The 25,363-nt window shown below is 34.8% G+C and overlaps 2 protein-coding genes and 1 long non-coding RNA gene across 3 annotated transcripts in view; 1 reads left to right on the forward strand and 2 right to left on the reverse strand.

The window, feature by feature from the left end:
• The window catches only part of LOC762640 (prickle planar cell polarity protein 3-B-like), a 55,363-nt gene extending 47,993 nt beyond the window's left edge, over positions 1–7,370 (forward strand). The window contains exons 8-10 of the mRNA XM_030995817.1: positions 964–1,133; positions 2,086–2,272; positions 2,926–7,370. Of these exons, the coding sequence (XP_030851677.1) occupies positions 964–1,133; positions 2,086–2,272; positions 2,926–3,074 (506 nt within the window). The 3' untranslated portion in view covers positions 3,075–7,370. The remainder of the gene's footprint in view (positions 1–963; positions 1,134–2,085; positions 2,273–2,925) is intronic.
• A 5,039-nt stretch (positions 7,371–12,409) lies between these two features.
• Positions 12,410–18,658, reverse strand: LOC590105 (charged multivesicular body protein 1b-1). The gene is made up of 5 exons (XM_789722.4): positions 18,453–18,658; positions 17,234–17,331; positions 15,504–15,719; positions 15,061–15,212; positions 12,410–12,670 (listed from the first exon to the last, which is right to left on the reverse strand). The coding sequence occupies exons 1-5, from the start codon at positions 18,469–18,471 to the stop codon at positions 12,556–12,558; spliced, it is 600 nt and encodes a 199-aa protein (XP_794815.1). The 5' UTR covers positions 18,472–18,658; the 3' UTR covers positions 12,410–12,555.
• A 3,981-nt stretch (positions 18,659–22,639) lies between these two features.
• Positions 22,640–25,161, reverse strand: LOC115928535. The gene is made up of 3 exons (XR_004066080.1): positions 25,059–25,161; positions 24,066–24,220; positions 22,640–23,571 (listed from the first exon to the last, which is right to left on the reverse strand). It is a non-coding gene; the product is annotated as an uncharacterized LOC115928535 (long non-coding RNA).
• Positions 25,162–25,363: the final 202 nt, after the last annotated feature.

The raw sequence follows: 25,363 nt of genomic DNA on the forward strand, positions 1-25,363 counted from the left end.
AATTTATTCCTTGAATGGTTTTAGTGCCTTAGGGCAACCGGGCTAAAGCCAGGGTAATGATACTACTTCGTAGGGGCCTTGAGCAATATGAATTTTACTATTATTTTTATTATTTCTTAATTTTTTTCCACATTTCATTGGATATGCTCAATTCACGATTATTTGAGATTCATTTTGAAATCATTCAGGATCCAATATAATTCATGAATATGAATAAGAATTATATAAACTGAGTCACCCATATTCTCTCATTACATGCAAGCACTTCACATCAGACTGATTCTTACTCACTCAGTGAAATAAGTGAATGAAATACAGTCACGTACCTAACATTCATGTCATACGCAGACAAAAAAAGAAAAGAAAAAGGAAAGTATTCGTGAGTTGGTTGTTCATTTAATCATATCATCCCATCATGGATTTGGTTGAACGGTATGAGATAACATTCAAATCTCTCAGATCAACTTTCAGTTTTCATTGGATTTCAGTTCTATTATTTTATCTCTCCAAGACCATGGCAGTTTAAAGGATGAAATGTAATCATGTTTTTTATGGGAGTGTACTCTTGTTACATTAGGAAAACTAAGTGAAGTTAGTTCTGCTTTGAGATTTCCCATTAAGGTAACAAGCAGCATTTTTGCAGTATGACCCCCACAGCCCCACAGCCCCTCCCCCTCCATTCTCCCCCACCCCATGGTTTGTCCATAAAATAACATGATTTATTTTAAATGTCCTTATAATTGGTAACAGTTATATCTTGATTGTTTGTGATTGCTTCAACACAATGGTAAAACTGTAACAGGGAACTTTAACAATTTTCTTTATGATATGGTAGTACTTTTCACTGTATGAACAACTCTTACACTATGGGGAGCTTTGTAGGTTTAAAACATCTTTATCTCTAGTTGGTACTCTCTGAATACTTATGATTTTTTTTTCCCCCTCCTCCTTCTTAACAACTAGGAATGAAACGTCTTGGATTCCAGGGTAAGGAATGGCACGACAAGTGCTTCAGATGCAAGGTTTGTGACAAGCATATCGGAGGGGGCAGCTTCGTACCCAAGGAGGACAACATTTACTGCAGTACGTGTTACGAGGAAACCTTTGGTACCAAATGTGCTGGTTGTGGCAAGGTGAGGGCGCTATTTATCTTTCTTCACAGTCTCCTTTGCCCTTCATTAGGAGGCCTGTTGCTGGTTTATATTTTGTAGTAGATGTCAGCTGATCAGGAATAGAAATTAAATCAATCAAGATATCTAGAAGAATTATTTTTATACATGGAATCAATTAGTTGGCCACGTATGATTTTGAAGCAAGTGTGACGGGTCCCTGCTTAGTTGGTGGATCCTGGTATTCATTAAAGAGGATTATGAAGAGAGAGGGAAAGGAGAATGCAGAACAACTAATGATAATTAATATTTCAAGGTGGTTGGATGTAATTACATGGAATAAAGTAAACAAGACATATTATTATTATTATATGTGAATAATTACTTTTTGAAAAGGTTGTAGTTATAATAATAGAACAGTTTTTATAGAGTGCATTATACTTTTGTAAAAGGTCTCAAAGCTTTTGCCACTGTTCAATCAGAAATATACCTAGTATATAGGAAGAAAACTACTTTGAATGATTGAGCCCCTCTTTCAATGTCAGCTCATTAGATACATCTACCATTAGGCCTACAATTTTATTTTTTTTGTATTGCCCTTTGCGACCGACCCAAAAATCTTGAAATGTACGGTCAGCTTTTTTTTTAAAGTTTTTTTTTTTTTTTAAAGTTTTTTAGAAGAAAAAAAATGTATTAAAGCATTCAAAACTGAGAAATATCAGCCCAAAGAGGGAATTAGAATTATTTTTTTTTTAATTTAAAAAAAAGATTCCCGACGACCGACTCATGTTTTGGCACCTTAAGGGCAATACAACATCTATTTTGTTTAGGCCTTGGAATGATGTATGCTCAGTCTCACGGTTATAACATATGTAACACTCTGCAGATTTGCAAACTGATAATTTATACCTTTATCAATCCTAGCAAAGTCACAATATGAAGTAATTATTTCATGATGTATTGCTTGATTCTATAGATCATCTCTACCGGTGGACTGCAGTATAAGAACGAGCCATGGCATAGAGAATGTTTCGGATGTGCAGAGTGTGGCAAGTCTCTCTATAACACCCGCTTCACAGTGAGGGATGACAAGAGACTCTGCGCTGACTGCTTTGGGGAGAGGTATGCCAGGAAATGCTCAGAATGCAAGCAACCCATCGTTGGTAAGTTGATACCGCTATTAAGTCAGGTTTTGTGTAGGGTTATAGTTTCAGATAAGTTTAAATTCAGGACACAGTATATTTTCTGTTTTAATTGTCATATGAAAACAAGTGTATCACTTGACCTTTTGATTGTATTAGTCAGTAGGAATGTGTTTTTGTTTATCATTCTATTGTAATGGGTTTTAAAATCAATAGAACATGTAAAGGAACTAATTTTTGACTTCCGATGATCTGAGATTTAACAAGCCTGTCCAGATGTATGGAGATTGTAGAACTCTATAACCCTGTACACCAGATTAGACTTTCCCCTCTTGTAATGGTTATTGTGACTTAATAACCTTCACTAGGTCAAACATTCTACTAGGATGGGAGCAGAATCACCAAGCATTTTCTGCTATGTACTCTTGCATGGGTAAGAGAGTGTGAGAGGGGGAGATGGAGAGGGGAAGAGAGAGAGAAAAAAAAATAGGGGAGGAGGGGGAGTACAGTTAAAAATAAGAGCTACAGACAAGCAAGCAAGTGAGAATCTGAATATACTTGTACATCCTAGAGACATGTTTATAACCTGAGTTCTACCACACTTTGTATCATCTACTTCAAATAGTGATATGTAAATATTCTAATAATTTCACTCCATTTTCTCAATTTTCCAGGTCAAGGAGGGACCAAATATGTGTGCTTTGAGCAGAGGAATTGGCACAACAAATGCTTCAACTGCAAAAAGTGTCAAGTCTCTCTTGTGAATGAGTGCTTTGTGACAGAAGGAGAGGAGATCATTTGCCCTAACTGTGCACAAGGCTAGACAAGGAGTACTTCCTGACCCCACCCATCTTAGCCCCCACCCCCCCCCCCTCCCCACCCTCCTCATGCCCCACCCCTAGGCCCCACCCTTATTATGTAGTGTATAGCTCATAGTATCTTCTTGCTAGTTTATCATTTCTGCAATTCATGTTGTATTCTTTGTACCATATTTCAGAGAAGAATCAAATAGAAATGGATTATCTCTATATGTACCCTTTGGACATTATGATAAGCCCTTATAGAACTCCTTTTTTCTCTCTCAATCCAGATGTTAAATGGGGATTTGGTTGGATTTTTTCATTGAATATTCACTGAGCAATGGAAATGGCTGCCAGTGCAACAGTAAGAATAATATCAAAATAAATGCATTTGAACACACAATAGCTTAGACAATCAAAGTGCATAGTTGCAACATACATCATTGCTCAGCTCGAGAGCCTGATGTGACGTTTATGCGTCAGTAGACACCAGAGGAATCCCTACACAATAGACTTTTGTGCGTGTTAATGATTTTAAAAAATAATATTGGCTGGCTCTACCTACAATGGGCATAGAGAATCTTGACCCTGTCTAAAGCTTGGTATGTACGATACTTAACCTCAAGTCCAGTCATTATTTAAATATTTAAAATATAAAAAATCATCTTGAAAAATATGAGATAAGATGGAAGTAGAAAGTGAAGTAAGAGATGGGTTGGTGGTGATTTACGTTATTGTTGAATTTGACATCTCTTTTCAAACAAGCTCTTGTACGCATGCTTATAATTAATGAAATACATCATTATGATTTGTAGTAAGAATGATAAACTAGCGCAACAAAAAATATATATATTGAAATATTGAAACCATCTATAGTACTACTGAACTTGATATTCTTGTAGTTATTGTTTGAAGTCTCTTATATGTTGGACAAATGAAAATAATTTAACTTTAGATTTATTTATTTATTATATATTCAATTCAACTTCTGTGGCTGTGTTTGTATAAGAGAAATGAAACATAACCCAGTACACAAAGGCCTTGACAGTACTGTATTGTTAGACTTTTTGTCAATAAAACAAGTACTTTTAAGTAATGGGTTGTATTTGTTAAAAAAAAAGTAAAATTAATAAAAAATATAAAAATCATGATAATGATAAAGAAAGGTACTTCTAAGGTAGTTTTTATTCAGTACCTAAGTGTATTTTGATTGAAGGATAAGGGAAAAATCGTTTGAAATTTCAACAAATAAAATGGACTTTTATTCAGTTTCAAAGATATATGCAGTAGAGAACAAATCATGTATTCTGAAGTATATAGCTAACAAAATGCAGTGATTTTTGAATGAAGGAAGTGTACATTTGGATTAATTTATGGCTATTGCTTATTAAATGTTGCAATTTAGTTCATAGTATGCTTCAATTTTTATGAATTCTCTTTTTGTTTTGAATGTGAAGTGCAAAATTCTATTGTAGATAACTAGTCTTTTGTATAATAAAATATTTCATTTATTGTTTTTGTCAACTAATAATATTAAATATTGACACACTGCAAAGCAGCATTATTTTGTATGTATAGATGAATGATGACATATGACTCGCATTGAAGGGCAAAGTATAGCACATTATTTAAAGAAATATTAGAATATAATAAGTGTTTCTTTCATAATTTCTTGCCTGAATCTATCATGCTGAGTAACAGATTACAGGCATTTTAGTAAACATATTTTGTCCTTTTTTTCCCTTCTAATTCTGAATGATTATAGTGAAACTCAATATGTACAGACTTGTTCAACTCTTCAAGACTTTGGTTTATCTAATCAGAGTTTTATATAAGTGTCTATTTCACTTTTACATATGAATCAGAGAATTCTTTCCATGAATACAATTGTAAATAAGTTCATTTTATTGTATGGTTTATTAGAAAGTAAGATGACTCAAACCTTTGTATAAGGAAAAGCTATCTGTTCTCACAAATCTGATCTCTGAAGATGACTGTCTTTTGAATCAGGGCTTCGCATATAATTCAGCCAATGGGTTTATTTACCCTGCACAGTACTTGTTCATTTTATATAGATTTGATATAAACACATACATATAGAGCCTTCCATCATTGACATACATGATTCCTTTTGACGAAAAAAATGTTGCTGCTAGAAATTCATTAAAATAGTAGTCATTAATGCAACAATAATCACAGTACATTGTGGCTCGCTTCAAATCATTGGGTCATCGTGTTGGGTCGGTTTGTCACGTTACCAGATCTTTTGTGAAAACGTGCCCCTTTATGCATGAAATTTTGGGGGTAATGTTTGTGAAATAAACCCCTCTCATCTACTAATGGTCTGGTCCAATTTACCAACAATTTGTGAAAACCCAACAGCAAATATATAAAAGGTCGCATCCTCTTTACATGATCTTCCGATTTTGTTTCACGAAAGGTCATGTAAGACGACCACCCGACCGGACGCAATGACCCCATGAATGAAAGTAAGCCGTACAATGTGACTTCTCTGTTGAACTTCCTGGTAAAGATAGTGTATCATGAAGCAATAAGATCAGGATGATTGGAAAGAAACTAGAATCAAGTTTTGAAAAATGGTGACTTCGTCAGAGGTGCATAATTATTGAATTTGATCAAACTATCGGGTGAGATCAAGACAAACTTTGGGCTTGTGATATCTTGAGTAATGAGAAAAAGAGAAAATATCTTCTGGTAATAATGAATTTCTTGATTATGTCTTTGGTAATCTGAGAAATATGAATGATTGTTTTGAGAATCTGGAATTTCTTGTAATAAGAAGAGGATGTTTGTCAGGAGTATATACTGCTTGAGATCCTACAGATGGGACTGTAGATTTTATATGTTCACTATGTTACCAGCTATACGGTTATCAGTAAAGAAGAATAAACCATATTCAATCTTAAGCTTTTTGCATGAGTTCCGTAGAAGATAACCAGATGCTTAATGATCTTTATTTAAACTGTAATTAAGTATGATGAATCAGATGAATATATCCTTAATTATTGAGTGAAAGTATCCACCTAGCTACCAATGAATCATGGCTACTCACATACTCCGACAGGGTTAGAATGACTGGAATTATTTTCCCCAAATCTTGAAAAAGTTCATTGCACAAGGAATTACCATTCTTCTTCTTCTTTATGAAAAAGAAAAAAAGTTGAGTTTTCAAAACTTTGAGGGGTTTATAAGTATGTTCTTCCATTTCAACATTGTGGAAGGAAATCAGGAAAAAAAATCATAGCAATATTTTATTTAAGTGGTAATGATTTGGGAGGGATTACAATAGTTTGCCTCGATTTTGAAGACCAAGGTAAATTTTGAGTGTGTTGATACTACTTTAGGGCTTCATGAACTTTTGCAAAATCATTGCTAGTACTAATTTATTATAATTTCTACACTCTTCAGAAACATCCATATTATATGTGTATTTCATAGTATACATACTTGAAGATCTATCTATCACTATGGCTGTGTCAAAGGTCATTTGTGACTATAGTAAGTCAATCTGAACTATAGACAAGGCTTGGCCATCAGACACGTTTAGGGAAACAGTGATTTTCTGGTTTTGTTCATCACTAATTAAGTAATCATTATTTCAGATTCATTTCATTTCAATTTTCCAACAAAACTATGTAGTGTGATGTTATGTAGTCTTTCACTAGCTTTATGTAGATATGACTATTTTTTATGTAAAATGTTCCCTCACTAACGAAGTATCTTTGTTCTTCTTTTAATAATGATACTAATGTACATTGTATTTTACAATTTTCTCCTGGTATACCATATGCCAACTTAAGATGAAAAACAGAAAATTAGCTAATGAAACAAATCAAAACAGAAACTGTAATATATTTTGCAATCTATTAGAACAATTTTCACTGAGTTGCAGCGAATGTATGGTTTTGAAAATGGATTTTGATTTTCTTTCAAGTAACTTTTTTAAAAATGAATAGATTGTAGAGTTCTATAACTTCTGATAGACAATCATATACATGTATGTTATCAATAGTGTAAATTTGGCAATATTGCATGAATTAAGCAAGTTTCTTTTCAATAAATCTTACGAGGTAAGATGAGTATAATTCAATGCATAGGAACTCTGGTTAAATTATTATTTGCGATGTCTTGTAATTTACTTAAATCAATGTTGGGATGATGAATACCATACATTGTTTGATTATAGTTTAAGATAAATTAAGTTGACTGGTATCATTTAGGTAAACTATGAGTTTTATTCTTCCTAGATATGTATAGTGTGCATTAAAATCTCTTCCAGACAGTTTTAATCTAATGAAGTTTCTGTTGTCATGGTTACTTTGTATTTATTGTATGCTTTGAATGTCTCTCTAATCTTGGTACATGTCAGCTAGAGCACATATCATCTTTTCAGCCAAGTCTTTCATTATTATTTGAAGTATGATTTTTTTTTCTCCATACACACAAGTGAAAAAATTTACCAAATTGCCATTGGAAAATAATAATCTCAATAGTCCATAATCTTGGAACATAATCTATTGAGTATGACAAACAAGCTATGATGTAGCTGACATTGTAGTGGTGTTGGCAAGGCTGATTGATAGTGGGATAAGCAGCAATGATGGAAATATCAAAAGTATTAGGAGGAGGAGGAGGAGGAGGAGGAGGAGGAGGAGGAGGAGGAGGAGGAGGAGGAGGATGAGGATGAGGAGGATGATAATGATGAGGATGAGGAGGATGATAATGATGAGGATGAGGAGGATGATAATGATGAATATGATGAGGATGATAATGATGAGGATGAGGAGGATGATGATAATGAGGATGAGGATGATAATGATGATGAATATGATGGGGATGACAATGGTGTCTAGAGAAGCAATGATGTAGACAATTGTCATAATAACAATGTCAATGAAAAGATGATTTCAAAGGCAAAGTCCTCTGAAAGTAATACAGAAATAGGAAAGGATAAATCAAAAGTTTGAACAAAATTGGACAAACCATAACAAAATTACAAGTTTGTGACATTCAAAATCACTTTACCTACATGTATGGGAATTTCAAATGGACTAAGTCAGTATGCCACTGTAATGTAAATGAAGTGCCAGATGCTGTTCCCTTTTGTGGTAACACAAATAAAATTAAATATCAAATTTTTCCAAATTTGTTATTTTGGAGGGTCCTTTTTTCTTTGAGGACAATACATGTATAATAATGAGCTATTCATAATACATATCTGAACAAACCTAAATAAGGAACTGACCAGGTCTTGTTTACATGTAAATATTTATTTAATATTCTATTTACAAAATTAACCAAAGATAATCAATAATTATTTCATACATGTATATATATCTTATATTAAAAACATAAACAAATTTAACATACACAAATATATTTAGAAAAATTGTTTGACAGCTTTCAAAAGTGTACATATTAGAAACCTGGCCGACTATAAGGTATTACAACACATTCATATGTAGAGGTTAAAAACATATGTGATATTCAAAAGCATAAATGAGCAATATATGATTGGTATCACATAATTTACAACTAAAAGTTCTCACAACTACCATCACAAATTGTGCTGCCCAATTAAATAATACTGGCAACAACAATAAAAATAATAAAACTATAATGGTTAAACTGAATATATTTTTGTTTAAATCCTAGTACACATGTATATGAAATTCACTTTTAATTCACCAAGGAAAAAAAATGATATATTTACTACATGTATAACGTTTTGAATAAAACTATTTAGATAAACTACCGGTATATGTTATAATTAAGTGAGCTCTTCCATGTAGATTGATGACATTTAACAACTTTATAAAATATTTAAAAATACTTTAATTGTTTTGAAATTCTTTAACTTAAAAAATAAACTATTAATTTTGTCTGTAATTTGAGCAAGTGTCAGAGCAAGCTTCAAAGGATATTTAAAACCTTTCAGCCTTCACGTTCCAAAATACAATTTACAACCAACTATTTATTGAAATTATCTACATACAAATTAAAATCTTAAAGGGATCGTTTAACAATGTTAAATCTGAGATACACGGCCCTACGTGTTATCAGTGTCTGTGATATGGCGTAATATTGAAGCCCTAAAAAAATTGTGCTTCAAAATGATCAAGAAGTGCCTCAAAAAATCAAAAAAAGTATTACAAAATTGAGTGACCGGTTTTACCATACTTGTTTTCCCCAATAGACTGTAATGTTATGAAAACCATTGGGAAAACGGTTTTCAAAATTTGAAACGCCAATCAAAAATATCCTGAAAATCAGACAGGCGATCGGCTTGTAAAAGTCATTGGGTTCCTGACTGACCTAAAGGTATATAACTATCATTGCAGCACGAGCTAAATCCAAAATTTTGTTTCAGAATCTGAGACAAAGTTACCGGATCCATTTAAAGGAAAATATCAGAGAAAGACAAGAACCAGAAACTGCCCTAGTCTGAAAACAAAGCCACATATCTTGTTGTTCAAGCTCACTTTCATGTTCCGCTTTGTTCCTCTTTGTGAAAAAGAATTTCCATGGAAAGGACTTGGATAGGGAAAAAAGCCACAAACGTAAGTCTCGAATAATGAGAAAACACATAGTAATAACTCTATGAAACATGTATCCACAAAAGCTAAATAATTAACAAAGAAATCTTACATCAGTGAACTAGAGCTGTAATGCAAATTTTAAAAAGAATCCTAGATAACCCTTATACATATACTTCTATACAAGAACTTGAAATTGAAAAAAATAAATGTGTGATATCTGTAATCTGGCTCCAGCCACAAGAACTGCTGTGGCTTAATTATACCACATCTATATATACACTCACAATACATACAATGTACAGCAATGTCCCTTTCAATGATGGCACATATCTCATGGACTATCAAAGAAAATAGTCTGGAACAAGTTTGTAATGACCACTGAACACAATACGATCTGACTGCCATCTGACTTTTTGGAAGATTCACTGAAACAATTGACATTTAACCTGCTTGGAGACGGAGGGCATTAACTCTGCGTAAATTGAAAGTAAAAGATCCTAATGACCTTCTGGCTTCATACAGACAATAAATAATCTTAGTCATTGAAGTTCTGGGAACAGATAATTAAATTGAAATTACTGGGTTTTGTGAGCCCGATGTTAGGAGGAGATCCCAAATCAGCTCTGAATCTTAGTAACACCAGACCAGTTATTTGATTGTCTATTACTCTTTTCACACTGGTTTTGCTTAACCCCGTACTTTGCTTAGCCCCGTACTATCCTTAACCCCGGACTATTTTTTTGGCTTTTCACACACGCTGTTTTTAGTCCCGTACTAGCGCCTATTCCGGAATAAGAAAATTCCCGCTGTTCTCACTGCATTTCGTTAACCCCGGACATCGTGTATGTTATGATTGGACATACTTCGCATCTGGCCAGCTGCGATACGCTCCATTGCGTAGTACCGGACTATTTTTCGTTTCTGTTCTCATTCATTTGCTTAGCACCGCAATTGCGGGGTTAGCAGGAGTTAGCACCACAATTGCGGAGTTAGCCCTGCTATTTTGCAGGGTTAGTTAACCCCGTACTATAGGTGGGGTTAGCCAACTTTAGCCCACTTTGGTAAAAACCAGTCTGAACAGAAAGTGGAATAGGCTTAACCCCGTACTATACATGTAGGTGGGGCTAAGACCCCCCTTAACCCCACCTATAGTATGGGGTTAAGCAAAATAGTGCCAGTGTGAAAACAGTATTAGACTTGAAGCTGATCTTGGCCTTTACTCTTAGTAGTTGGTTTAATGGTTTGAATTTAACCAGCATTTTCATTTTTGGTGTTGATTCAGAGCATCATTCACAATGATTTTATTTATATAGATCCTTCTCAAATTGGATCACAGTCAGATCGTAGTGTGTAGTGGGCTTAAGTATACTTGAGAGAAAATCATTTTTTCTTGGGGGTACAATATTAACTTTTCAATAAAAGAGACAAACTTTTAAAGAAGCTCTGGAGAAGATCATCAAAAGCTGGGCCCATTGCATAAAAATTACCACTGATAGTAAATTTCCCCTTAAAGTAGTCCCCCAAAGAAACTTCACAACTAATAATTATGGACAAATCATATATGGATATTAAGATTTTCTCATGAAAAACACGAATAATTTGCTGGAAAATCATATAGATATCAAGGAAAGGCAAAAATGCTTTGTGGCTAGCTGTGTCTCACATGTGATGTCACAAATCTTGACGCTCTACGGAGGACCGCTGAAGCCAGAAAATCTGGATCTCAAAATTAACACTTTTGAGAGATGACTACTTCGGGCCCCAAACATATTTTGAAAAGGGATTGAGGGGAGTTGTTAAATTTGGTCAGTAAGGCTTCCCTTTCTCCTTGATATGAATTTTGCATCGATTCAAAACCCTTTTGATTCTTCAGGTGACTACTTTAACATTAGCTACCATGGCAACATAACTCTACAGCCAATCAAAATAGGCTTCTACAGACGCTACTTAATTAAAGTGACTTGGTAACATTGTTGAAGGTTGATGAAAAAAATTGCTTAATTTTTGTATAAAATGTTACTTACTTTATTCCTTCTACTGTACTAACCCTCTGACAGGCAAAAAATCCTGAAAAAATTCTCAAACCACAAAGATATCTATGGTTTTCTTTGAAGGCGTCGATGTAAGGCACCCTCTAACAGTGATTAACAGTAAATTCTCCCAAACATTTTTGAATTTTTCCAACTGTTTTTCCATGAAAAAAAAAGACATAAAACAGGCTATAAAAAATCTGTCAACACTTAAATGTCTGGAATGGAATGTAGAGCCATTTTATTGCTTTGTGAGATTTCCATTCACCTAAAATGTAATTAAATTGTTCTATAGATCTAGACCTAGTTGGGAGAATTAAGGAATCGATCAGATCAGTTTTTCCCAATTTGTACCATGAGTAATGGTCCGTTTTCACTCAAATTTTCAGATTATCTTTAATTGTACATCTAGCATTGAAGTCAGTACCTCAGAACCACTATCTCTCATCTGAACAATGTTACCAAGTCCCTGTAATGGCAAAGTTACCATCAATGGTAGGTTTTATACAACAGGGCCCTTCTCTGGGTTATATAGTCTTAAATTACACTGGCTTAAATAAATCACCATACTTCTCTCTTTTATTATAAGAATGGTGAAATAAAACTTCTCAATACACCAGTTTACGGTTGTGTGCGCCATTTTAATCCAAGCCAATGACCTAGAGGTCATGTATTTATGCGTAAATTAAGTTTGTGCCCATGCAAATTATGATGACATTACTGCCTACGCACTGCGTTGTGCGCTCACATCATCATTTGCATGGGCGCAATCTTAATTTACGCATAAATACCACTGACCTCAGGTCAGCCTGTCTGCGCATGCGCACTGATGTAACCGTAAACTGGCGTATTCATCATGACATGTTCATATAAAAGGAATACATATTCCTGTACTCTGTGAGCTGTACAATTCATCACATTTTCCTGAGCTCCGCTAACCTTGCTGATAACTCATCCTGCTCTGCTGAGGCTGTGGACTGACCAAGGCTGCCTGTCTGACTCGAAGGTAGCTCCATGTTTAACTCCAATCTGAAACATACAAGGAAAAACATAATGAGAGGGAGAGAGGGGGAGGGAGGGATGGAGGGAAGGAGGGAGAGAGAGAGACACACACAGAGAGAGAGACAGACATAGAGACAGAGAAAGAGAAAAAAGAAAGATGAGAGGAGAGAAAGAGTATAAGAGGAGAGAAAGAGGATGAGAGGAGAGAAAGAGAGAGAGAGAAAGAGAGAGAGAGAGAGAGAGAGAGAGAGATTGTTAGGAGTCATTATCAATTCGGCAAACAAACAAAGAATATATTGAAATATTATTTATTGCTCAATTACTAATAATGTGCTAATAAGTATATACCAAGTACAGCTTTATTGCCCACTAACATAAAACCATTAACTTTCATGTGCATAAATAGCCATAAAATATTCACAAATTATGCATGTGATTCAGATAAAATATACACAAATTTCATCCTACAATATAATTTCATTTTTGAATCACCAACAGACCCAAAACTGAATATCAGCAACTTGTGGAAGTTCTTGACTTGAAAATCGCTCTTGTGTGTATTTATTAAACTTCATTGATGTACATCAATATTCTGTTTATAAACATATAATCACTTTACAATGTAATGTAACAAATCAATATTCTATTTGGAAACATATATGTCATATAATATAAGTCAATTTACAATGTAATGTAACATATCAATATTCTGTAAACATATATATACCGTATAAATCAATTTACAATGCAGTGTTTATAGCAAAACAGAAGGAAAAAATTATATCCAGCAGAAACACTCTTTTTTTCTTTTAGTAATAACATGACATAATTTAATGTAACATGACATAATGCATATAGTAATATAATGTACCATAATACATCCGAAGATTTAGATAAACATAATACAGCACTTTTCTAAATAAATTAATACAAAATAGGTAAATGAGGTACATGGGGTGCCTAAAATACATGACGTAATAGTACTTAAACATAACTGCGACCTACTGCAGAATTAAACCAAAAGCATAAGATTGTACATTTCTACTTTGTTATAACATAGTATCTAAAAATTAACCCTCATAGCAATTATGTTTTTGGTGAACAAAGAACAAATATCTATTACAACTTCATTTTCTAATCTCATTATAAATATGAATTTTTCTTGACTATCCAAATTACTAAACTTTTCTTCCAGATTACTAATTTTTCTATAAAATCTACTCGTAAATCTATATACTTGTCACATTTCATAATAAATATGGAATTCATCTCCTACAAGATTCATATTTTCTTCACAGATTCGTAGATTCGGGGGCATTTTTTCTGGTCTTTTATATCTTCCCGTTTCTATGGGTAAGTTGTGTGCGCTCAGACGTAGTTTGGTGATATTTTTTCTTAAATTTATATTTGGTATATGAGATAAATACTTTTCTTGCTTGGTTGCGTTTTTAAATTGTCTGAAGGTTCTGAGTTTATTTCCTTTCATGGGTATCCCTATCATCAAATAAATCCAGTTTTAATTGTTCATCAAATCTCCTTTCCAAACAAAATTTACATAGCTCGACAACATCTTTTTGGAAATTTGTATATTTTCAGGGTCCAATACGGTCTCGTTTCCATTATTACAAATATTTAGTGAACTAAAGATATCCCGAATTGACATTAACCAACAGCTTTGTTCGTTATTTCCTAATTTTTTGTTTCTTCAAAAGATTTATAGACAAGGCCATTTTCATCCAAACTTCGTATTCGTATCCAATATTTGAGCATGTTTATTACAATTTGAATAAGTTGAGGATGCCTTCCAATTTCAGCTGAAACTGCTAAATTGCTGCATTTGCGGTTTACCCCTAAGATATTTTTACAACACTGAATGTGTACTTTCTCAAAATCGTTTTTATAATACAGTCCTGTTTTCCCTGTTTCTATTTGAAGCATTTTCTTCATGTCTATTGCACTAGCTCCCCAAATTTCGGATCCATAAAGCAAAATAGGTTGTATAGTTGCATCAAACAGTTGTAATAAGGTTTTAATACTTGCCGAAAGATTTATAAAGTTTAAATAATGCTCTCCTGGCCTTATCCGCTAAGTCCCTTGTCGCCGTTTTGAACGATCCATTATTACTAAAAACAATGCCTAAATATTTCATTTCCTTTACAGAGGTAATTTTTACCTGTTTCGGTTGCGTCGGTATACTCAGGGTTAACTATACTTCACCAACGTTTTGATTAGTATGGTTGTGTATGTGCTATGGAAGGAGAGGTGTTTCACATTTGAAGTTTCTGCTTGAAGACTGCACTGGAGATAGACATACCTGTATGTATTTCATTATATCTTTCATCCTATCATTCATTTCATTCTATTTCATCAGGGTTGCAGGTAGGGGAAGGAATACATGTAGGTCATACTGTACTTACCCGGCTTCGTCTGCTACCTGTGACATCAGGCTATCTACTTGAGATTGAGGTGTGGTGAGAGTGGTCGAAGCAGACATGGTGTCTTCCATGCACTGTGTCTGGACATCCATGTCTTCAAACTGCTTCTCAAACTTCTCCATCAGTGCACTTATCTAAGAAGACAAACAACAAATAATTTAAAGAGGAGGAAGATACAGATGATGGTGGTGATGGTGGTGGTGGTGTAGCTAAGCAAAATGATCTTTGGGCTATCTTGAGTTTCAAACTCACAGAAATGCAACTACTAAGAAACTACATAATCACTTTTCCTAATCCTACACACGTCTTATTCACATGTATAGTAGAAAGTGCTATAAAAATTCATTTATTATTAAGCATTAGCACTTCCAATCAAGAAAGGTTTACTTATTTCACTGAAAGATTTAGAAGATTGTTGTTGTTACCTTTTCTAGGTTCATTGATTTCATTGCAGAGTCCATAGCTTTGACTACCCCAGACATTGATGAAGTAACCTTCTTCATGGCCACGGCTGACTGAACTCTTGAAGCCACTCCGTCCACTCTGGCACTCATTCGTAGGAAATTTAAGGCCTGGCTCTTGTTCCTAATTGCGTTCTCAGCGTGGATCCTGGCCCCTTCAACATTTCCCTTCTGTATAGCCTATAAAAGATTGAACATCAATTGCACAATTAAACAAAATTTAAAAAATAAAAAAATCTTCTTTTTTTTTGGGGCCGACTCTGTCGGCAGCAAGCCAGGTCCGTGTGAAAAAGCGGGAAGGACTTTCATTTAACTGCGAGGTGCAGTTGAAGGCGCCGATTTGTGCTTGTGAACTAGTCACAAATAATAGTAACAATGTCGTGTTTAGAAGAATATGTAAGATCATTAAAAACAGTAGAGGACCTAGGATAGGACCCTGTGGTACGCCATGTGTAAAAATTGGATGAATTATTATTATAAACTACCTATTGAGATCTATTACAAAGATTACTTTCAAACCAAGATGACAGACAAATTGGAGTGTTGTTCTAGTTTTCGAGTGGTGTGTCTTCACAACGATTACTGAGCTGGGAGACATTGCCAGGCATAGTACCAGGTGGAGGGGCATAAATCAAACTTTAAAAAAATTATTTAAAAAAAAATAAATTAAAAAAAAAAAACATAAAAAAAAACTTTAAAAAAACGGAAAACGAAACCGTCCAATTGAAAACGGAATCCGCCATGGGCGGTCGGATACCGGACGGTTAAACGTTTGACTACAGCACTAATCTTATTCACCAGCTTTTTACATGGAATTGAATATTACCTCATTACATGGCCTATACTGGTAATAAAGTAAACACCGATAGCACCGGGCCATTCCTCAATAGTATTTGCCTCACTGTCTGGCCTAAAAGATTTAAATATTGACTGGGTAATTTGATCATATTCCTGACTAAGTTCTTTGTATGCAGTGGATCTTGGCCTACAGACATGAGACATCAATTGAAATTATTCTTGGAAGGCTCTTTCAGCATGGCATCTTGAATTGTTCTTGTCAAAGTATTTTGCAACTTGGGTTTCAAAATAAATTCTGACAAACCGGTAAGTCACAACTGTGACGGCTAACACTTAATCTGAGTTTTATTTTCATTCTTTCAATTCATCACAGGTCCATCAATACACTTTACACTTTCCGTTCTCCTTCAAACTTACATATGCTGTTTAACAGTAGCAATAAATTTAGAAGTCCAGTGATAAAATAAACATACTAAAGTGAACTCAGTTCATATGTTTTATGCTACACGCCTGTGTATTTTGATTATCTAGTAAAAATGATTTTTTTTTTACATGTACAATCTCAATCCTCTATCATGTTAATCATTGCTTATATTTTCCATAGATTGTGCAATTCACTCTAGTTTATCTGAACCTACACATCAATGTTGTCAATGTTATTATTATGCCTCTGACTTGATGTACTGTCATTACTGTTCAGTTCGTATATGTAAACATTATAATTTACTACATAATTCTTTTTACTATGTACAGAATTCTGCAATTTGCACCAAAAAAATATTTAAAAAAAAAAAACATTACTACTATCGGTATCTTAATCTGTATGCCTGAGGAGGAGAAATGTACAGGTACATGTACATGTAGGTCGGAGAGATTACGTGAATATTGACATTTACCTTTTTTAATTTGGTCTTCTCTGCTTTTTCTTCTTTCTCACATTTCTTAGACTCTCTGTTCATCTGCTTGGCAGCAAACTTCAGATTGAAAAGGTGTTCTGAAAATAAATTCTGGTTAAGAAAAATTATTTGTTTTTCCATTATTGCACTACTAATCCCTTTATGTGAATCCTACAGCAGTAAAGAAGTGCTACCCCACAATAAGATGTGCACATCATTCCAATAGTCCATGGTACAAGTGCACAAATAGATACCGGTATTTTTAATTTACTACATGTTAGTAGCTTCTTAAGTATCTACAGCATCTTTAGGTGCTTTATAGATAGTACACCAGTCATTAGACCCTGGCACTCGCAGGTAATTTAGGACCTGCAAAAAGGTGAGTACACGCTATACAGCAATATGACATTAAAAATTATATCGTCCTTGTTTTCACGAAGTGACGGTAGTGAGGAAAATCGTAACGCAAAGTGAATGCAATTTTTTTTCACTACCGTCACTTCATGAAAACAGCGACGATATATAGAGTCAATGCTAATGCGTATTGTCCTCTAGCGCTGCACTACGTGCTAATAGACGGCATTTGCACACATGAAGGCGAGTTGGCTCAGTCGGTAAAGCGTCTGCCTGTCGAACCAAAGATGCCGGGTTCGAATCCTACTCAGGCAGATGACTGAAGCCTGCGTTGTGTGTTAACACATAGCTCATAGATGTAGGCTATGTTAAGTGGAAAACACTCCGTCCCTCGGAAAGGACGTTAAACGGAGGCCCTGTGTAGAGAAAGAGCCAGTGTAGTGGTCCACCTAGTCAAAACACAAATAACACACAAATGCACACAATGATGCCGATGTGGCTGTAAGCAAGTTTGACAGTAGACTCACGATTTTAATTTTTGAATTATTCTTTCTAACATCGGTGAGTTGAACAAATTGTATTTTACTGCTATTAACTAGATCTAGGGTCTAGATCTAGTCTAGATCTAGGTCATGTTATCCATGATCAATTGTCACTCAAGTACCGATTTTGAGTGAAATCAGCTCAGTTGAGTTTTGTACAGTGGTGTTTGAAATGTTGAGAATCAATAACAGCTTTTAATACACAGCCAGGATTAGTAATGCAGCTACATCATGTAGGTATGTGTGTAGACGACACATCAATTCCCCACCAATTTCATTACAACTTTACAAGTTACAGACAGTAAACAAATAAAAAAGGATACTTTCTAAACTGCTCGACATCTTTCTAAAGATTCTCTGCAATCTGATCAAAGTAAAGAATACAGCAAACCTCTAATTTGCTTGAAGAGATGAAGAAACGTATAAATGTAGCCTTATTTAGAGTTCCAATATGCAATATATCAGCCGAGCACGGAGTACGAGATCGCGAGATCACCTGAAAATGACTGTATGGTATGTGTTTGTGTTACTCACATCTAGTCTTTTCATTTACTTCCTATATTAGGCTTATTTCAGCCGTTCACGCACAACGGCCAATAGAAGCAGTTGCCCATGTCCTGCTATTTTCGGCGAAAGTGAACCAGTTACAACTTAGTTCACAAACAGACTCTAAAAACAAATTATATAATCCATAATAACTGTACTCTATACTTAACAATTTATTTTAAATGACAAAATATATTCATTTATTGCATAGCTCAATCACTTAAAAATAATATAAAAAACTTGGAAAGAGCTAACCCGTCAATTTGTTTTTATCGCGTTCATGACCAAAATACCCAGAAAAGGTAATGACATCATGCACCAATAATATGATTCTAATAGGCCTAGACAGTGGCGTCATGAGATGAAATTTTTTTGAGGGTACTGAACACAGTACATAATATAAATCCGTAGAAAAGGAGCTATAGCTGCCCCCTCCCCCCCCCCCCCCCCCCCCCCCCAAAAAAATAAAATAAATAAAATAATAATAATAATGATAATAATAATAATAATAATAATAATAATAATAATAATAATTTTTTTTTTTTTTTTAATACGAACTTTCCCATATAGCCTAAAAACCTCACATTCTAGCAACTCCTTCAGTGAATTTTATTTTGGGAGTTTGAGTAACGACTGAGCTAGAAGTTGTCATGTTTAGTAGTAGGATACTATCAGGGGCGTCGCTAGACCCTTTTCAGTGGGGGGGGGGGGGGGGTGTAGAGGCCAACGATTACCGACAAAACTAGCCACCAATTACCGACAAAATGAAACGTCCAATATCTACAAATTTAACCCTTTAAACCTGGGGCCGAAGGCTAAATTGTTTTTCCTATCGACTATCCATAATACTTGCTATGCGCAACCCAGGTCGAAAATCCCATAGAAACCAGTAGAGAAAACCAGTACAGATTTCTAACGGTTTCTAGTGGTCAATTCTCTACTGGTTTCAATATGGAAAGTGGCGCTTTTTCCATTAGAAACCAGTAGAAAAAAATCGTATTGGAACCAGCAGAAGACCAGTAGAAGACCATTAGCAAAACCTAATGGCACCATTAGGAGACCAGTATGAATCCCAACTGGAACCATTAGGAGACCAGTAGGAAACAAGTACAAATCCCCACTGGAACCAGTAGGGGACCAGTAGAAATCGATATAAAAACCATTAGAAGACCAGTAGAAAAGAAGTGCTGGAACCATTAGACAAGTAAAAAAGAAGTCATGGAACCATTAGGAGACCAGTAGGAATCCATACAGAAACCATTAGGATACCAGTAGAAAACCCCAATGGAACCATTTGGAGACCAGTAGGAATCCCAACTGGAACCATTAGGAGACCAGTAGGAATCCATACAAAAAACATTAGGATACCAGTAGAAGACCAGTAGAAAACCCTAATGGAACCATTAGGAGACCAGTATGAATCCCAACTGGAACCATTTGGAGACCAGTAGGAATCCATACAGAAACCATTAGGATACCAGTAGAAGACCAGTAGAAAACCCTAATGGAACCGTTAGGAGACCAGTAGGAATCCAAACTGGAACCATTAGAAGACCAGTAGGAATCCATACAGAAACCATTAGGATACCAGTAGAAGACCAGTGGAAAACCATTATGGAACCATTAGGAGACCAGTAGGAATCCCAGTAGGAATCCCAACTGGAAGTCTGGAACCATTAGGAGACCAGTAGAAAACAAGTATGAATCCCCTATGGAACCAGTAGGAGACCAGTAGAACACAAGTAGGAATCCTCAATTGAACCACAGCATTGGTTACATTACATGGTTGACATTTTTTTGATCAGTTTAAATTCTACTTCATCAATGCACTTCCAACACAGTACTCCTCACAAAATCTGCCAGCCCTTGTTTTTGTTTTTTTGTACTTTAAAAGGGCATGCTGGTCTGCAAAGTAGACACGAAAATGACAGGAGCTGGCATGAAGTTTGCTTCCAACACAATTAACTATTTTCTCGAGGTTCAGCCATTTCTCTCGCAAACGTCTGTTAACAAAAGATATCACAATCATGTTGGTTCATCTTTATCATATTTAACACTTAACAGTGTATCCTTTAATTATCTGTCAGAATATCATACATCATATAGTGATTACAATGACATGAACGTTTAAAAGCAAAGTTAACAGCTTAAATGAAAAAGGATTTTTTTTACACATTTCAACAACAAAAGAAGAAATATAAACAAAAACAATGTTAAATTGGCTAATTATTGTCTAGAAATTATGGCCAGTTTTAACAAAGAGAAATCAATCTTGAAAATTTGGAGTAGATGTTTAAAAGAGTAGGTTTGGCAATTTGCAATAGTTATCTTACGGTAGCCATCATGAGTAGAAACAATGAGAAATAGTTTTTGCTGAGAAATTTCGTTAGTAATTTTCCACCATGGAGAATAAGTTCATGTGCACAAATTTAAGTACTTCATTCATGTATATTAAATAGAGAATAATTCACAAATGATTACGCAAAGCATGATTTTGACCTGTAGATTGTCATAGTACATGTAAAAGATTGATATGAAGTTGCAGCAATTGGAAATGTAATATTGTGTACTACATAATATAAGCCTACTACATTCACAAGCAAAACAAATTCATTTACGGTCTTACTATTTTGACAAGTGCTGTGATATGCTGTTCATCAATAAATGTAACTTGATAGTACAGTGTATTATGACAAATTATGACAAATCGATAAACAAATGAAATATGGTCCATATTTAAGAAGGGTTTGAATTTAAAAATGAAATAGATTTCATAATTACCAAAAATATAAATGGTGCATAATTCTGGAATTGAAAAAGGGGCGTTAATAACGATATTGAATTTGAAATAGGGTTCATAATTCGGCAAATGAAATGGTATTATTTTGAATATGAAATAGGATTCATTATATTGACGGTTCGTAATTCCAAAAAGGATAAAGGGTTCTATTTGCATTTTCAGAATAATAAACTTTTGGAAGTATATTGAGCCCTATTTAATTTTCTGAATTATGAACCATATTTCATTTTTGGAATTACGAATCCTAGTTCATTTTCAGAATTAGGAATCCTACTTCATTTGTAGAATTATGAACCCTTTAGAATTTATAAAATTATGAACCCTCAGAAAACGACATAACAGTTCAAAGATTTCCTATCCATTTGAATACATGTACTGTACGTAGGTCATTTTCGTATTGTAATCAAATTTAATGAATACGGTATTTCCTTGTTAAGTGCCTCATTACCAATTATTAAATTCACCTGTTACGAATAAATGTATTTAAATAGTCAGAATACAAATTGAATACATTACGTGTTGCTAGTACTATAGGTAGGACAAACATTATGTCTTGCCCTACCTAACAACACATAATGTTTGCATATCGCATTCTGACTATTGAAATACAATTATTCTTAATAGGTGAAAGAGATAATTTGTACCGCGGCACTTTGATTTGATTTATAACGAAAATGGCCTAATCACATTATGTTACATAGGGCTTACCCTTTACACTTTTTAAAGGGAAATCCAACCTTAACAGACAACTATACTTTTAAAAAATAGCAAATTAAATCTGACAGAAAATAAGGTGGTTATGGATTGTTGAAAGCTGTAATCACTAAACCTAAGGGCATTTTAAATTGGCTGAATCGGTAATGTCACTATGACGAGCTGCTGGACTACTTTCCCATTTATTTCAACACACAAAATGATTTTAAATTTTTTTTCTTCAACATGTATGATCCACGAGTGGCTTTTCTATGTAGAGGACTTGTAATAATGTGCTATTCATAATATATTTTGAGTAGTTCTCAAAGGGAGAAGGCACTTAAAATAAAAAGAGAATGTATTATATTCCATTAACAAATGGGAGAGTTGTCCCATGACTACAGGTGTAATAATAATAATAATAGTGGGTTCTTGTGTAGCGCTCATGTCAGTCAGATTTGACCCTCCTGGCGCTCCCGATTATTACCCTGGCTTTAGCACGGCTGCCATACGGCGCTCTAGCATTTCATTGAGATATGCATGGATTTAGTGATCTCATATTTATATATTATCACAACTCCCTTTATATTGGCCCGATTTATTTCAAACTTTCGCCTTTCTATTTCTCTTATTTTTCAGCTTCCATTTCAATGAACTTATTACAAGGGTTGGATTGTCTTTTAAGGCTCGTTCAGATATGATGCTGGAGTTGACATAAAGTTCTATATGCTTTACATTTCTATATATTATAATACAGAGATCACTGAATATGCGCAGTCCAAAATATACAAAACAATGTAGGTCCTTTGTTACCGTTCACTTTAAACATAAAACAAAACTGCAGCATTTTTGGAATTTTTTGGGCGGTTCACGTGCCATACCTGAATAAAGTCTTATTAAAGTGCTTAAGATTGGAATCAATTTGTATTGCATCTACCTCATTCAATTTTTCTCTATTACCAACTTATATAATTTGCCACAGGTTTTAGGAATTGACATTGTGATATGAAGGAGGTGGGGTCGAGTATGAGACTGATCTACTACATAGCATTATGAAACAGGTCTACTTCATAAATAGTAATAACAAATTTACGCAAATACCGAGATCTTTTACCCAAAGGGTTAATATGTATGTTTGTAAACCCTGTAATTCATTAAAATGGCAAGTGACATGGATGGGCATCTCAGTTCTACATCTAAGCTATTCAGGTTCGTGGCTATAACTCATCCCCCCATCTCTCTCTCTGTATCTCTATAATGAAGGGGAAAGTAACCTGTGTGTGTGTTTAGACCTCATTTTGGAAATATTCCTCTTCAGCTTGGACTCATGGTTTAGATTTTGGGTGGAATCTCCTGTATAATGCAAGTGCTGCTTGATCCAGGGTACATACACGCAAAGAATTCTAATGCATGAATATAGAGCAAAAAGAAAGGAAAACAAGTTAAGAAAAACTTTTATCCATTTTAAAACCAGAATGTAAACAATGAATTAAATAATGAATTCTGTCAGAAAAGTGCAGTTTCAAAGATTTATCAGAAATAAAAATAATCTCTCATTGCTCACAAACATAATATAAAACATACCTTTGTATTTTAAACATTTGTTGTCAATGCAAATGTGAATCAGGATTTTTTTTGCAAATAATTATCAATACAATCTAGTTTGCTGATGAAAGTAGAATCAAAGCTCTATTGCTAAGGAGGGAAAAGAACACTGTTTGAAACTCACAAAATATGGTCGGTTATTGCAATATACCTGCAGGTTTTAGTGATCTAAAATTAATTGAATTTTATATATTTGAAACTTAGGAAAAATAAGCATTTCGAATCAGTGTCATGATCAGGGAAAAATTAAAAATATATGTACAGAAATAATACAAGTACATCTACAAATTACCGATAATGGCTTCAACTGTGTCACGAGGCTGCTGAATGCTGATCCAGGAGGTTGAGAGAAAGTAGCATTTTCTGCATGGTCTCACGTCAATATAGGCCTACTGTGTCCACAATATGCTTTGAATCCACTGTTCGGCAAAAGATGTCAAAAGATGCCTACAATTAATAAGAACAAAAATAAAGTTAAAACAAATTGAACGGTTGATGCATGTGCAACACACATACATGTAGGCCTACTACAAAATTATTTGTACAGCCTGCGGGGGAGGAATTTTGTTTACCATTTACGGGTCTAGCTGTTTATTTCCAGATGAGGGCTTCTGTTTATATTGTGCGAAACTGCGAACACACCATAAAGTGATTAAAGCCCCCTTCCCCGCTTGTCTTGAAATTAGGGTGCGTTGCAGAAACGGAGTACCGCCTTAACGCACTCTTTCGGGATAAGCGCGGGGGGGGGGGGGGGGGGGGGGGGGGGGGGGGGGGGGGGGGGGGGGGGGGGGGCGGCGGCTTGTCTGATTATCAAGATATTTATGATTGGAATTCAAAATTTCAAAAAACATTTTCCCCAATGGAACACTAGACTACAGTCTATTGGGGAAAATGAGTATGGTAAAACCGGTCACTCAAAAGTCAAAGATTTTTACTTTTTGAGGCACTTCATCAAGTTCATGATCATTTTGAAGCGCAATTTTGTTAGGGCTTCAATATTACACCATATCACTGACACTGATAATACGTAGGGCCATGCATCATAGATTTAACATTGTTAAACGATGCCTTTAAAGCCATGTGTAGGTGAATGCACAACTTGCATCAAGATCTAACATAAAAATACATGGATGGGACAATACAATACATTTCTCATCTTTGCGGCAGGCGTTGAAATTAAGCACTCCTAGTAGTCTAGACACGATCATACATTAATTACTACGTTTCAAAACAGAAAACAGTTACTGCACATATTGCAAATAAATTAGGTAAATCTAAGACTTACCCATATTGAAGAATAGCAGGGGAAAACAAAGTAATAACAAGATTTTGTCTCTCTGCTTTGGCTCCTGTAGCTGTTGAGGATAGGAATGGCTGTCTTGTGTGTGTGTCACATAAGGCATGGTCTGGCTGGGTACAGGCACACACTGCATGCACTGATTACATGTGCACACACACACAGTGTTAGTGTAGCCCAGAGAGATGCCAGCTGTGTAGCCGTTTAAAAAAGGCGGCAGTCGCATTTTGGGGTTTTGGGCTTGTATAGTCTTGATCAATATTGCAGACCTTACAGGGCATATGTCAAGATGT

The sequence above is a fragment of the Strongylocentrotus purpuratus genome, unplaced genomic scaffold (assembly GCF_000002235.5).
Source record: "Strongylocentrotus purpuratus isolate Spur 01 unplaced genomic scaffold, Spur_5.0 spur5_contig_854, whole genome shotgun sequence".
Classification (NCBI taxonomy): domain Eukaryota; kingdom Metazoa; phylum Echinodermata; class Echinoidea; order Camarodonta; family Strongylocentrotidae; genus Strongylocentrotus; species Strongylocentrotus purpuratus.

What these genes read in the sequence shown, in the direction of transcription:
- LOC590105 (XM_789722.4), bottom strand. An exon ending in AATCAATGAACCTAGAAAAG is followed by an intron (nt 15,213 to 15,503) that starts GTAACAACAACA and finishes TTGTCTTCTTAG; the next exon opens with ATAAGTGCACTGATGGAGAA. An exon ending in CAGGTAGCAGACGAAGCCGG is followed by an intron (nt 12,671 to 15,060) that starts GTAAGTACAGTA and finishes TGTATGTTTCAG; the next exon opens with ATTGGAGTTAAACATGGAGC.